The sequence below is a fragment of the Buteo buteo genome, chromosome 1 (assembly GCF_964188355.1).
Source record: "Buteo buteo chromosome 1, bButBut1.hap1.1, whole genome shotgun sequence".
Taxonomy (NCBI): Eukaryota; Metazoa; Chordata; class Aves; order Accipitriformes; family Accipitridae; genus Buteo; species Buteo buteo.
The window spans coordinates 26,808,047-26,820,957 of record NC_134171.1 but is presented as its reverse complement, the minus strand read 5'-3'; the positions used below and the strand labels follow the sequence as shown (position 1 = coordinate 26,820,957).

General features: G+C 46.8%; 1 protein-coding gene across 1 annotated transcript; it reads right to left on the bottom strand.

The window, feature by feature from the left end:
- Positions 1–1,064: 1,064 nt before the first annotated feature.
- UCHL1 (ubiquitin C-terminal hydrolase L1) lies at positions 1,065–6,253 on the bottom strand. Its single transcript, XM_075041253.1, has 9 exons — positions 6,136–6,253; positions 5,985–5,996; positions 5,480–5,608; positions 4,190–4,340; positions 2,767–2,852; positions 2,644–2,691; positions 2,206–2,275; positions 1,790–1,848; positions 1,065–1,491 (listed from the first exon to the last, which is right to left on the bottom strand). The coding sequence occupies exons 1-9, from the start codon at positions 6,166–6,168 to the stop codon at positions 1,405–1,407; spliced, it is 675 nt and encodes a 224-aa protein (XP_074897354.1). The 5' UTR covers positions 6,169–6,253; the 3' UTR covers positions 1,065–1,404.
- Between the last annotated feature and the right edge of the window lie 6,658 nt (positions 6,254–12,911).

Sequence of the window (12,911 nt, the reverse complement as noted above, 5' to 3'; positions counted from 1 at the left end):
CTTTAATACTCAGAATTTGATTAAAATGTGTTGCAATCCCCTAGCTTCAGCTATCAGGTAATTATATGAGCAGTAACAAGGCCCAATACCAAACACTGCTTTAATCAAAGCTTGTATTTTGAATTACCCTTCAAAAAAAGCCTGGAAGCCAGGAACAGTTTGCAGCATACGCAAAGCACCAGCGACCACCTAAGAACGTTAAGTTACCCGGCACCATACAACATGGCTGGCAGCCACAGACTAGGATGCACTGCATTAGAAGAAAGGCCTGAGTTGAAGGGTGTTTTACCCTTTACAGCTACCTGAGGTATCAGCAAGGAGCTGCAGATAAACAGCAGCTAGACTCAGGGAAGAATAGTTTCCACAGAAGGTCACAGCTGAAGCCAAGGAATATGCAATAATATGCAAAATATATTAAGTATCTTTCTTCCCCCTCACCCAAAATTTCATCCTGCTATTAAGAATTCACATAGCATGGGCTTCTTTTTTAGATCATTTTGGAAGGGAGAGGTAGTATAGCCTCTTCTAAGGCCTTCCTAACACAAATCCTAAGTTTATAAGCACACACCAGCTAGCTAACGATTGTGTTCAGCATTAGCCAGCAGATTTTTTAGCTACAGGTAGGAGAAAAAAACCCTGTTCTAATACTGTCTCCTATAAGGAAACATAACACCAACCCATTCAGTGGGTATTCTGTTGCTTCTAGTATTAATACAAATAGCACTGTTTAAGAGCACACAGCTTTAAGCTGACATTTGAGTGTTTCTTTATGACACCTTACCCCACTAAACTAAATGTATTCAGGGTGGCAAATTGAAGAGTTTCAGGCTGGACATTAGGAAAAGCTTTACCAGAAGCAGCACTGGAACATGTTACACAGACAGCGGTGCATCTCTCTATCCTTGGAGGCCTTCAGGACACTAGAAAAAGCAATTGTCCTGCTAACCTCAGGCTGACAAACTTTTTGCTCACAGGAGAGCTTTGAGGGTCCTTTGAAAACAAGGTTTACAGAGGATGCCACACAACTCCTTTTGGAGAAAGTTAACAGTGATCACTTTAGTCCATTTAGTCTTCCAGCAGAATATTTTATTCTCATTAAGGACAAGGAAATATCAACCAACAGCTCAATTAACATGACACAGATTAAACAAGGCCTGTTAAGCATTTTCTACTTAACATGTGAAAAAAGAGTCTAAAGACATCTGATGTGTCCAAACTGTTCACATTAAAACTTGAGCTCATCCTTTAGCATAAGCTCAGCTGATGTTGCTCCTGTGTATAGCAAAAGGTGGAAACAATTTAAGTTACCAGAACAGCTGTGTTTAACAAGTACTGAAGCACTGGAGTTTAGACTGCATTTACTGGTGTGCTATTAGACTGCCTTTCTTGCACCTCTTCAGAGTCTCAGGCAGACTTGCAGAAAGCCACAGCAGAAAAACGAACTTCTCCTTTTTCACGTTCTGTAAATTGTCTGCAGATCTTAGCAGAATCCTTGGAATAAAAAGAAAAAAACCCAGCTGTTTACATTACCAGAACACACTTGCTGTAGAGTCCAAGTCTTTGCAGCTCTTCTCTGGGACCCACCAACTAAGTTACAAGTTCTTGCGGCACCAATTAATAAATACACTTAACAGATACCTACCTCTATGGCACAATACTACCTTGTTACCATGGTATAAGCAGCACCAACTTGTACAAGTCAGTACAGCCACTACATGCTGAATGCATGCCTCTCACCCTTTTATAAGCCTTGTTTCCAGGTAAACAAGCAGCAAGGGAGAAATCTTACCTTCAATAGCAAGTCATCTGAGCTTGTGCCATGGTTCACAGGAAATGGCATACGCCCATCTGTGAAAGAAAGTCCTATCACTCAGTGTATTTAATATTACTTCTGAATTAGCAGAACTGAGCCTAGTGGGCCCAAGAAAAGTACACACATGAAGATACTTGGAAGGTCAGAACAAATTGTCAATACATAGCTTGAGTGAGAAGGGGACTAAGTATTCTCAGCTCTACAGGAGATGACACGCTCTACAAGGGGGCCTAGGCCTTCAGTTAAAATCTTCAAGTGAAGGTACAAATTACGTATTGCTTTCACAGCCTCAGCGAACAGCTTAACCAGCACCAAGTATCTAGTCTGAGCCCCCAGCAGTGCTGCACAGTGTAACATAGGCCCAGTTCAACTGCAGAGTTCTCAGACCTTACCCAATTCATACAGATGTCCATCCACGTTGACAAACAGGATGAAGTGGAAGTTCACACTGTTGTCCTCAACCTTAGGAGAGACCATTAAATAAGTTTGTTAGGTTGAAGAAACCCTAGTACTGCAAACCCTACTTGTGACTACAGGACAGAAGAAATGTCAACAACAAAGCAACAGCAAAGGACTAAAAACTTGATGTCTTTGCAAGACCTCTACAAAGTCAAGCATCAGGAATCCTAATGTACAGTCACATTTTCAGACTGGGTCTGAACCCCAGTTTTCAATCCATGTTTGAAGAAACCTTGCACAAGCATTCACCCATGAGTCACTCATTTCTCTTTCTTCATTAGCTGTAGCAGCTATCTGCCAGACAAAAAAAACTGTATTGCTCTACCACCTTCATTAACCCCTTCTCCCAAGATTTTACACTCATATCTTACCCGACATTGTCCTTCTTGTGCAACTGAATTATGGACTTCTTGTATAGCCTTAGGAGAAAGCAGATACAGGTTACTACATCCTTAAGTGCTGAGAGCCATCAGCAGTTTGTGTTGTTCATATACCTTATTATTTGCAAAATGCTTAGCTCTCTCTTCAGGAGACAGATCAGCTGTTTCATCAAGAAACTTCTTCAGGGCAGACCCCTCATCTGCACAAGATGATCAAAGATTTTATTCAGTATAGGTAAAACATCAGTTACAGTGCAGATGCAACCCACAGTAATCAATGCTTGTTGCACTAACTAGGAATCATTGCATTCAGCCTGGAACCATCTACAGCTTATAAACTATAACTACCACTTGAAGTAAGCTATTTATCCAGAAGCTATTAACAACAATCTACACAGCCAGAGTTTCAAGTGCTTCAGGGTACTCTGGATACTTGTCTTGGAACTCACTTTCAAATGGGACTTAGCTTTTCTGATCCTCCCCTTGCAGATTTGGCAGAGGTGTTCAGTCCTGTTTTGAAGAAATTTAAGAAAGGTACCAGCTTGTAAGGACACTCAAGTGTAACTAACTGAATATGGGTAGATGAAATTAAGTTGTCTCACTGCCTTCAAATGAACACAGGGCTTGCTCATGATAGGCTTACTTTGGTTTTCCAGAATACAAATTAGTAGTGCAGTACTAAGATGCCCTGCATTCTAGTCTTACATGAAAGACATGATGCATCATCCATTTCACTCATCAAGAGTGTGGTATTTCAGAGAATCCTTTCAAGAAGAGTAAAGCAAAGCTGCTCTCATGTAGCCTTCTATATGTGTTTTCCTTTGTATGAGGAATCCCACACCACCCAAAGGGTTCAAGTTCTCTTGGAATAAGGAAATTAAGTTTTCTCTTCCAGATCTCTAGTCTTTGAATAGTAAATTATTTCCTGGACTCAATGACAACCCTTTATTGACAAGGACTTGTAATCCTATTATTTCCTACAAGTTCCCAGCCACCAGTTGCCTAAGCCAGTTTTATATGCTTTCCTATAGGAAGAGAATCATCAAAACTATTACATCTGCAGGAAAAGCCTACTTACAGATTCTTACCACCCTATTCGACTTTCCCAGCAAAAAGAAAGCATGTTTTAGACTGATTTACAGGCTACACTAAGCAAGTCTGTTTACATTAGACATAGGTGGCATGAAGAACTTAACCTCTTCAGTTGACATCAACAACAATGTCAATAGCTACTTACGGACACGGTACTTCCCAATTACGAACCCAGTCCCCTTTTCCCCTTACATCATTCACTAGGATGATACCTCTGCAGCTACCAGACAGGAGTCAAAGTACATTACCTTCTACAATTCAGGCAGTAGGTGAAACCACACGCCCCTCTTCAAGAGCTGAAAGACCCACTTACCAACTGAAGCAGTACAGTATGCCTTAACTTGGCCCGCATAAAAGCCCCAGGTCTCTCCAATAACCCATACCCACTCAATCTTCCTGTCATAAAAAAAAGGAAATTCAAGCACTTCAGAACATTTATACTCACCAAGTTTGAGTTTGTCTTTATTATTAGCAACTGCATGTATCAGACCAATTGTCCCGCACGAGTTACTGACTGTCTGCTTCAGGAAATACACCTTGGAACTGATTTCTTGGTCCTTTATTTTCTCAGTCTGTTGTTTCCTGAAGTTCTCATGCTGTAAACATGGAACCGTTTTAAGTATTTCACCACAGTGCTATCTTCTTATTGTGCAAACTACTAGACAAGCGAGTTGTGTAGGAGAATCAATACCAGGACTGGACAAAGATTTACCCAGAAAGTCATCTTTGTGGCACAGGTCCAGTAAAGCATCGTATGTCTATACTGGATGCAGTCCAAGTCTTAATGGAGTACCTGCATGACTCAGTCATATCCAAAGACACTGTTCTCAGGCTCTCCATCTGTTTGGTACACTGGAAATAGCTTGGGGTGGGAAATCATATAATGGATAGGCTCTTTTACATCCCCTCTCAATTGTTTTGGTCCATTTAATGAGACTACTCAGCATGTCTCCGCCATAGTTTGCCTTTGTGCCTTTAGGTTACTTCCCTTCATGAATCCCTCCCCATCAGAACAGTGTATAAACAATTGCAAAACCCATCACTACTGAAAGGCTGTAATCCTTCCTTAAATACCTGTTAAGTATACTTTATTTCAAAGTCCATCTCCTCATCTACTTCCTTAGCGTCAAATGGACTAAACGTATTAATCATACAGAAGTAACTTAGGCCTCTCCAGATGCGGTGATTCAGCACGGTAACAGAATTGCTATTCCTCACACTCAAGACTGCTCATGTTTTTTCCTCAGTCTGATGCACAAAGTGTAAGGAGAGTATTGGAATAAGAGGCCATTTTTGTTGCTCAGTTCATTTTAGTTCAGGCTATTTGGAGGCTGCGGCCAAGCACCCAGCACGTACTACCCACCTACAGCCCCAGTGCAAGCCAAACCCACTCCCAACCATCTGATGCTTGGAGAGATGACATGGTCACACTCCTGACCGCAGCCCGCAGTACCCGCTGTCAGCCAGCAGGAACAGACGTTGCTGCTGACAACAGCCTGCTTTTTACTCCAGGGCCACGTGGGCCAGGCGCGGCCTGGTTGGCCTACCGGGAGGACAGCAGAAACCCCGCACGGACGGCACCACCAGCCACACGGCACCGGGTCAGCCACAGGCTGGGTGCCTGAACCCACCCCATCCAGCGGCCGCCCGCAGGGCTGCAGCCCAGAGGGCCTGCGAAGCAGAGCGGTCCAGGAGGGACCCAACAGCCGCCCCGGGGGCGCCGCCCACCGCCTACCTGCTCGGTGAGGGGGAACAGCAGCAGCAGCGCGCAGGCCGGGGCCGGCACGGCGCCCAGCGCCTCCTCCTCGAAGCCCAGCACGTCCACGAAGCGCCACCCGGGCCCCACCCCCAGGCGGGACAGCACCTGCACGGGGCACAGCGAGCGGGTGACACGGCCGCGACACCCCCCCCCCCGCCCCGCTCCCTCCTCGCCCCTCACGGCGGGGACCGGCCGCCCACCCCCCCGCCGCGCCCCAGTGACACAGCACAACGCGCGGCACCGCGGCGCCACCTGCCGGCCGCGCCCAGGCGCCGCCGCCGGCACCACCCGCTCGAGGGGGCGCCCCCGGGGGAGGGCGCGGCCTCAGCGCCGCTCCGCAGGTGCGGCCGCGCCCCGCGCAGCGGTACCGCTCCGCTCCGCTCCAGCCGGCGCGGCCCCGGCAGGGCGGGATGCCGAGGGATGGAGGGAGAAGGGGCGGCGGCAGCCGCTCGCCCGCGGCGCTCCTGCGGCGGGGACTCACTTTGTTCAGCATCTGGAAGACAATGCGGGGGGAGAGGGGTGAGTGCCGGGGAGAGACGGCGCCCCATCGCCCGCCCACACGCCCCCATCCCGCCCCCGCGGCCCCCGGCCCCATCCCGCGGCCCCCGGCCCCGCCGCCGCCCCTCGCGCACCTCAGGGTTGATCTCCATCGGTTGCCAGGCCATGGCTGCAGGGAGCCGGGAAGAAGGCAGGCTGCGCCCCACGCACGACGATGTCCCCCGCAACACCTCAAGCGCAACCCCCCGCTGCCGTCGACGCTGCAGCGCGGAGCCGCCCACCCGGCTCTTATATAGGGGCGGGCTGGCCCACTCCGCGCCGCGGCGGGGGGAGAGGGAGGAGCAGGGCACGACCAAAGTGCGGGGGGGGGGGCGGCGGGGGGCGCGGCGGTGTCAGCCCGGGCGGGCGGTCGCGCCGCGGAGCGAAAGATCCGCGGTCGCGGGGGGGGGGGGGTCGGTATCGATGAGCCGCGGGGCGGGGGGGGCCCGGCCGCGGCTGCCGGGGGGCCGGAGGCGCTGCCCGACCCCGAGTCCCCCTTCCTCCGCGGGAGCTGGGAGGACCCCGGCCCGCCTTACGTCGGTGTGGAGAAAGTGCTAGAAGCGGCGGGACGGAGGTGGCGGCAGCGGCCCCCTGCCCGGCCCGGCCCGGCCCCTGGCCCCCCGCGGGGCCGGGCGGCAGACAGCACCGAGGGCAACGCGTTTCTCCGCCACCGTCAGGCCAGCCCCGGAGCTCTGTTTGTCCTGAAAGCGTGTGTCTGCATTTAGGATGTGCCTGAGCGCTGCCTGAGCGTTGGGCCCCGCTGTGTGTGTATTGCATAAAGTATACGATGGGTTTGGTATTCAACATAAGCATTAGATACTTATTTTTTACATTTCAGTATGATAACAAAACGGTCGCGAAAGTCACCTGTCTGCGGGTTGCATCTGTGCAGTTTGAACCAATTCCTGAACCAGTCCAATGAAGCTGTTTATAATACGGGGCTTTTTATCTTTTATTCATGACCTGACAGTTTCTCCACACAATGTCTTTGGACTAAAACATCTCTGAACAAGGAAACAAAAGCAACCTACTTGAAAAACTAGAAATCACGTGGAGCCCAAACAGCCTTTCAGATTTTACTGGTAAACAGCCAGATGGGAGCCTTGTGGATAACTGAGAGATGCTACACAGTTATCTCTCAAACAGTGCAAATACTGAACAAAATAGTCAGCTGAATGTCTGCAGTCTGTTTGGTTTTGATGACTTTCTTCCTTTGGTTTTCCACCATGTTTCAGAGTGATTTGGACCCCAATGCAGCAAGATTTCTAAGTACCTGCCTAATTTCAAGCACATTTAAATTAAATTTAGATTTACTGCACTGTAAGTTAGTGGGGAATCATTCACATCGGGTGGTTGCACAGGTACATTTTTGAACTGAGACCTATTTATCAACCTTACTCAGTTTACAATGAACTCCTAGGGAAAGAAGCTACAGTTTCATCTTTGAAATACGGCCACAAAAGGTTCGAGATACATTGGTTCTACCTGTAACAAGACTTGGTGAAGAAAAGACAGGATAGCAAGGAGGGGTTTGTATTTTATGGGCAAAGATGGGATGTTTCCAGACAGGATAAAGCCTTGAGCAACTTGGGCTGATCTTGTAGCTGACAGTGCTTTGAGCAGGAGATTGGTTGAGAGACATCCTGAGAGGCCTTCCAACCTGAAGTATCCCGTGATCCTGTGATTCAGTCTATCACTGTAAAGGGAAGAGCAGTGCACACTGTTCAAAACCAAAGATTTTTGGGGAGGACAGGGGGAAGTTTCACAGTAAATGACAGTATCCCCCCCCCCCCCCCTTAATGGCTTAGCTGAAAACAGTCATTGATACCTATAAGCAAGCTAAAAATGGCCCTAAATATTTATTCTATGTAGTATCTTTGACTGTCTTTCCTTTTGTGATCACCTCTTCGTGCACTCTAAGATGCAAGTATAGCAAAGCAACTTGAATGAACAAGGATGATGCCAATAGTCCCTGATATATATGTTGGAGAGACTGCATGCAGCTCCTCCGAGGGGGTGGCAAAGCACACATCTTGCACCCTGCAAAAGAGAAGGCTAAAAATGGTAAGAAAAATCCTATTTCTGAATTGCTCAGTGGCAAATAGTGGTTACAACTTCAGCCTGCCTCGGAGCAATGGCAGTGCTCAGATCCCTAGCTTACAGAGTCATCCCTGGAATGGCTCCTGTGTCTAGGCTGTTGGAGGAGACTGCAAACAGCTGTGCGAGTGTTGTTTCAGTCACTGCATGCCATGAGCAGCACACAGGGACCACTGCAGGAATGATCATTTCTGAGGGAGAATCTGCCAACCTATCAATACATTAATTTTAAATAAACAGTAAGTATAACAAGACAAAACTGCTAAAAATCTGCTACAGTTGCATAAAGATGCCTGCCTCTGGGAAGTCACATAAAAAGTGAGTGCTGTCTCATATCCAGTCCCCATCTACTTCCTTGCAAAGACAAAGTCTCTGGACTGTCTTTCTTCAGTGCATCAGTAGATGTACCTAGCACATGTAACCCAATACATTTCCATTACTGCAATAAAATCAACTCACCTGAAAAAGTGACTGGAAATACTTGTGAACTTTCTGCACTCTCCAAATGTAATAATATTACCTGTGGTGTTCAACACTGTCTGCAAATAAGCTTTCGCTCAGATGTCTAATCTAGAAAGCATGTACAGAAGAATCTTTGCTACGTGTATGATCTTTGGGCAGATATCTTTCTTTTAAATATACAACTTGATCATAGTATTTACTTTCTCCCCATGTTTCAGTTGAAGGTTTACATAAGGGAGGACTAGACCTACAATTAAGGGCTGTTTCTGAGTTCAGAAGATCTCCTAACAAAAGCACCTATGACAAGCAGCGTAGTGAAGGAGGCAAAGCTGGCCGTAGACAATGCAGAGCTCCTGAAATAGAAGCTGAGGTTATAAACTATTCTTTAGAAAATAATTTTCCTCTTCTGCTGCCAAAATCTAAGCCCTGAGGCTGTCCAAGTCCCCATCTTCAGCTGTACTATCTGCACCTGCCTAGCAAACACCTCAGACCTGTGCCTTTCTTCATTTTCTTATGACTCGCTTCCCAAAAGAAGGATCCCAAACTCATTCCTGGAAATCTCCTCAATTCCCTACTCCCTACCTCCCAAACAAACAATTGGTGCCTGTAGCTGGCTGGTGGTGCCCAGGTCAGAGGCATGCAGGTATATGGTGGTGCAGGTACCGGAGCCACAGGAACCCATAACAGCATGTCACCATTCTCCTAGTAACTGCCCATTTGCACTTATCCTATATTGAGTTGAAGGTGTTTGAGATTACTGTGATCACTTACTATAAGTACATTGACTGGGCTGGGGGTAAATCCTGCCTGAGGGCTGTTACGACAGCTCAGTTATACTACAGTAGTGTGCTTGAGAGAGGTTGACTTATACAGAAATGCAGCATCCTGGAAGAGTTGCTAGGACTACTTTTGCCTAAGGCCAGTCCTGAAAAGTCATAGTGTAACTAAGGTAGGGACATTTAGGATGCCTTCATAACCAGCAGTGAGAAGAAGAAATATGAGAGCATGAGTCAGTGGACCAAATAGAGATGTTAGCTTTGGGCTGAGACAAACTGTGCTCTAGAAACACCAGTTTTTCTCCCTTGACTATAAAGGGAGCCTATGGGACCCAGTTCAGGTGTAGAGGTCTACAGTGGGGACACTGGCTTTTAGATGGATGAATCCCACCTTAACTGCCTCATGATGAGAGAAGGATACATATTTTTACTTTGCAGCTCACCATAATGAATGTTAAGATAATGTATGATTGATTATGCATTATAGCACATAGCAAGGACAGACTTTATTTCTGTTTTGGAAATTCCCAGGCGTCAGTAGGACTGTCATCAGCCTGCTGAGGCAAGCCACAGTCCACAAGGACTACACAGGCATAACTTAGTTAAAGCATGATAGGCTTTTAGCCTGGTAGATATGTGGCTGTGAAGCAAGACAATTTCCCATCATTTAGCAACTAGTATGCAGTAGGTAACTGGAAAGCTAATAAAACATTGTCTTTATTTTCCACCCCTAACATTTTCCATGTTAGTGTATCTACACACGCCTATGTCTGCAGTATTGCAAAGGACAGATGTAAAGGAATTGGCCCCAACTGTATTTGCATATGGGTTCCACCAAGTGAATATGATATTCTCTCTATCACTGCTATACCACTGTCCCTGCTATCCAGCCATACCGTGCATGTATATAGCTTTTCCAAAATAAAAAATTGGTATTAGCTGAAGAAAGCCTTTCTCCCACATTACATGCTGGAGAAAGTCCTACATGTTGTGTGCTAACCAAAGTAGGCAGCTAAGCTCCACCCAGCTGCTTGTTTACCACCACCCCCTGCCCCCAGCAGGATGGGGGAGAGAATTGGAAGGGCAAGAGTGAGAAAACCTGAGGGTTGAAAGACAGTTTAATAAGCAAGGGGGGGAGGGGGGGGAGAGAGAAGAAAAAAAAAAAGTGATGCAAAAAGCAATCATTCACCACCAGCCAACCGATGCCCAGCCAGTCCCCGAGCTACGGCCCCCTGGAAAACTATCCCCCAGCTTTTATTGCTGAGCACAAAGCCATATGGTCTGGGGTACCCCTTTGGTCAGTTGGGGTCAGCTGTCCTGGCTGTGTCCCTCCCAACTTCTTGTGCACCCCCAGCTTACTGGCTGCAGGGACAGCGTGAGAAACAGAGGTGGCCTTGATGCTGTGCAAGCACTGCTCAGCACTAGCTAAAACATGGGTGTGTTATCAGCACTGTTTTGGTCACAGATCCAAAACACAGCACTATGCCAGCTGCTATGGAGAAAATTAACTCCATCCCAGCCAGAACCTGCACACTGTGTCACAAGGTACCAAACATAAAACATGACAAATGTATCTGAGGCCACTGCAGGGACAGCGAGCGTCAGGGATCTGTGGAAGACAGTAACATGCTCCTTCTCTTGTGGTAAATTGTCTGGAGCACAGCAGTAATTCCTGCACGTGAGTGCCCAAGCCTTTAATTAGAAGATCAGAGGGATCAAAAGGGCAAGCACAAATGACTGCTTTTATAGAGGGCCTGGGTCCATGAAAGCTTTGAGCAGGAAGAGAGGCGTGTGTTTGTTTCTGAATTGCAGCCAGATTAATTTAAATATTTCTGTGAGGAGTCTCAATGACTGCAGCCCAGCGCTGTGTGGCAATGTAAGTCCAGTCACTGCTCAGCACCTGGCTGTCGGCAGCTGCTCTCCAGGTCCATGGGCCAGGAGCTCTGGGCTAAAATGTCTCAAATGTCAAGCAGGACTAAGTCTGGGAAAGGAAAGAAATTCAGAGCAGCTCAGAGCTGAGTTGGGAATGGGGGAAAAAATAAAACCTTTCTTTACTTAATGTGAAGGTTGGAAAAATTAGGTTCTCCTATCCCCTTCTCCACAAGGAGGTGGTGTTTTGTATAGGAGATGTAATAACGAAGGACTGCTGAGGTGGAGACATGCTGAAGGATGTGAACTCTGGGTCTGGCCTGTGATGAAGCTCAGCTGGAGAGGGGTAACACTGAAGCTATGCAGATAAAAGGGTCAGGCTGATGAGAGGGGGCTGCTCCCCCAAGGACTGCCTTTGTGCGTATTGACTGCCAGCAGTGACTCTGCAATTGTTCTGAACTATAGCCAAGTCCTCCATGTAAAAAACAAGCTAAAGAATACAACAGCTTTTCTGGAAATCTGTAGGTGGAAGTGTTAAAGTGCTAAAATGTAGCTTTGAAGGCCTGTCTTGAGAGTCTTGGTTCTGAAGAGTGTGGCCATGGTTTTCTCGAAGTCAGATCTGTCTGGCAGGATGCTTAAGTTTCTTCACCTTGTTCCTCTGCAAAATCATGTCCACCATATGGTGATGGTGTCTGTCAGAGGCACAGCGATAGTATGCTTTGTTTCATGGTAGAAGTAGGACAAACAGAGAGTGACTCCTTTCTCTTTCAAAAAAAAAAAAAAGGCAGGAGGGACATAATTGTTGACAAGGGTGTCTTGGTTTCTGATGAAATGATACACTATCTGCTTTTACTTGATAGGAAAGCTTGCAAGGCTTGTCTCAATGGATAAGGAAGACAGTATATTGGCACCTGGGCAATCGGCATGTGTCTCCTTTCACTCAAATGCTTTCTTTGGTGATGTTAGCAAGCCACCCTTTTTCTTCTATAGGCAGGAACAATCCATACTTCTCATCTAGTCTAGTAGAGGAGAACAATCCCTCCTTCCTTCCTCTGTCTTTGTTTTGTTAATTTATACATTCTTAGGATTAGTGCTTTTATCTAGAGAGGTAAAATACACACCTCAAGTAAGAGGACCTCCTTTTCTGCAATGTTTTAGCGTAATACATGTAATAGCTGATAATAATGAATTCTAATTTTGATGTAGCTCTTGGATGATCTGTGATAAGGACTTACATCCCTACTTACATTTTCATCCAGTTGATGCTTTCCTCAGATTAACAAGCACAAGAGAAAACAAGATGAGCCATATGAATTAAACTACTGGTTGCAAGAGACATAAATAGCAGCACTTGACCGCTGCAATACACTCTTGTACAACACCATAGAATCATAGAATCATTTAGGTTGGAAAAGACCTTCAAGATCATCCAGTCCAACCATCAACCATGCCCCCTAAACCACGTTCTGGAGTGCCTTGTCTACGCGCTTTTTTAATACCTCCAGGGATGGTGACTCAACCACTTCCCTAGGCAGCCTGTTCCAATACCTGACAACCCTTTCAGTAAAGAAATTTTTCCTAATATCCAATCTAAACCTCCTCTGGCACAGCTTGAGGCCATTTCCTCTCGTCCTATCTCCAGCCAACTGACAGAAGAGACCAGCACC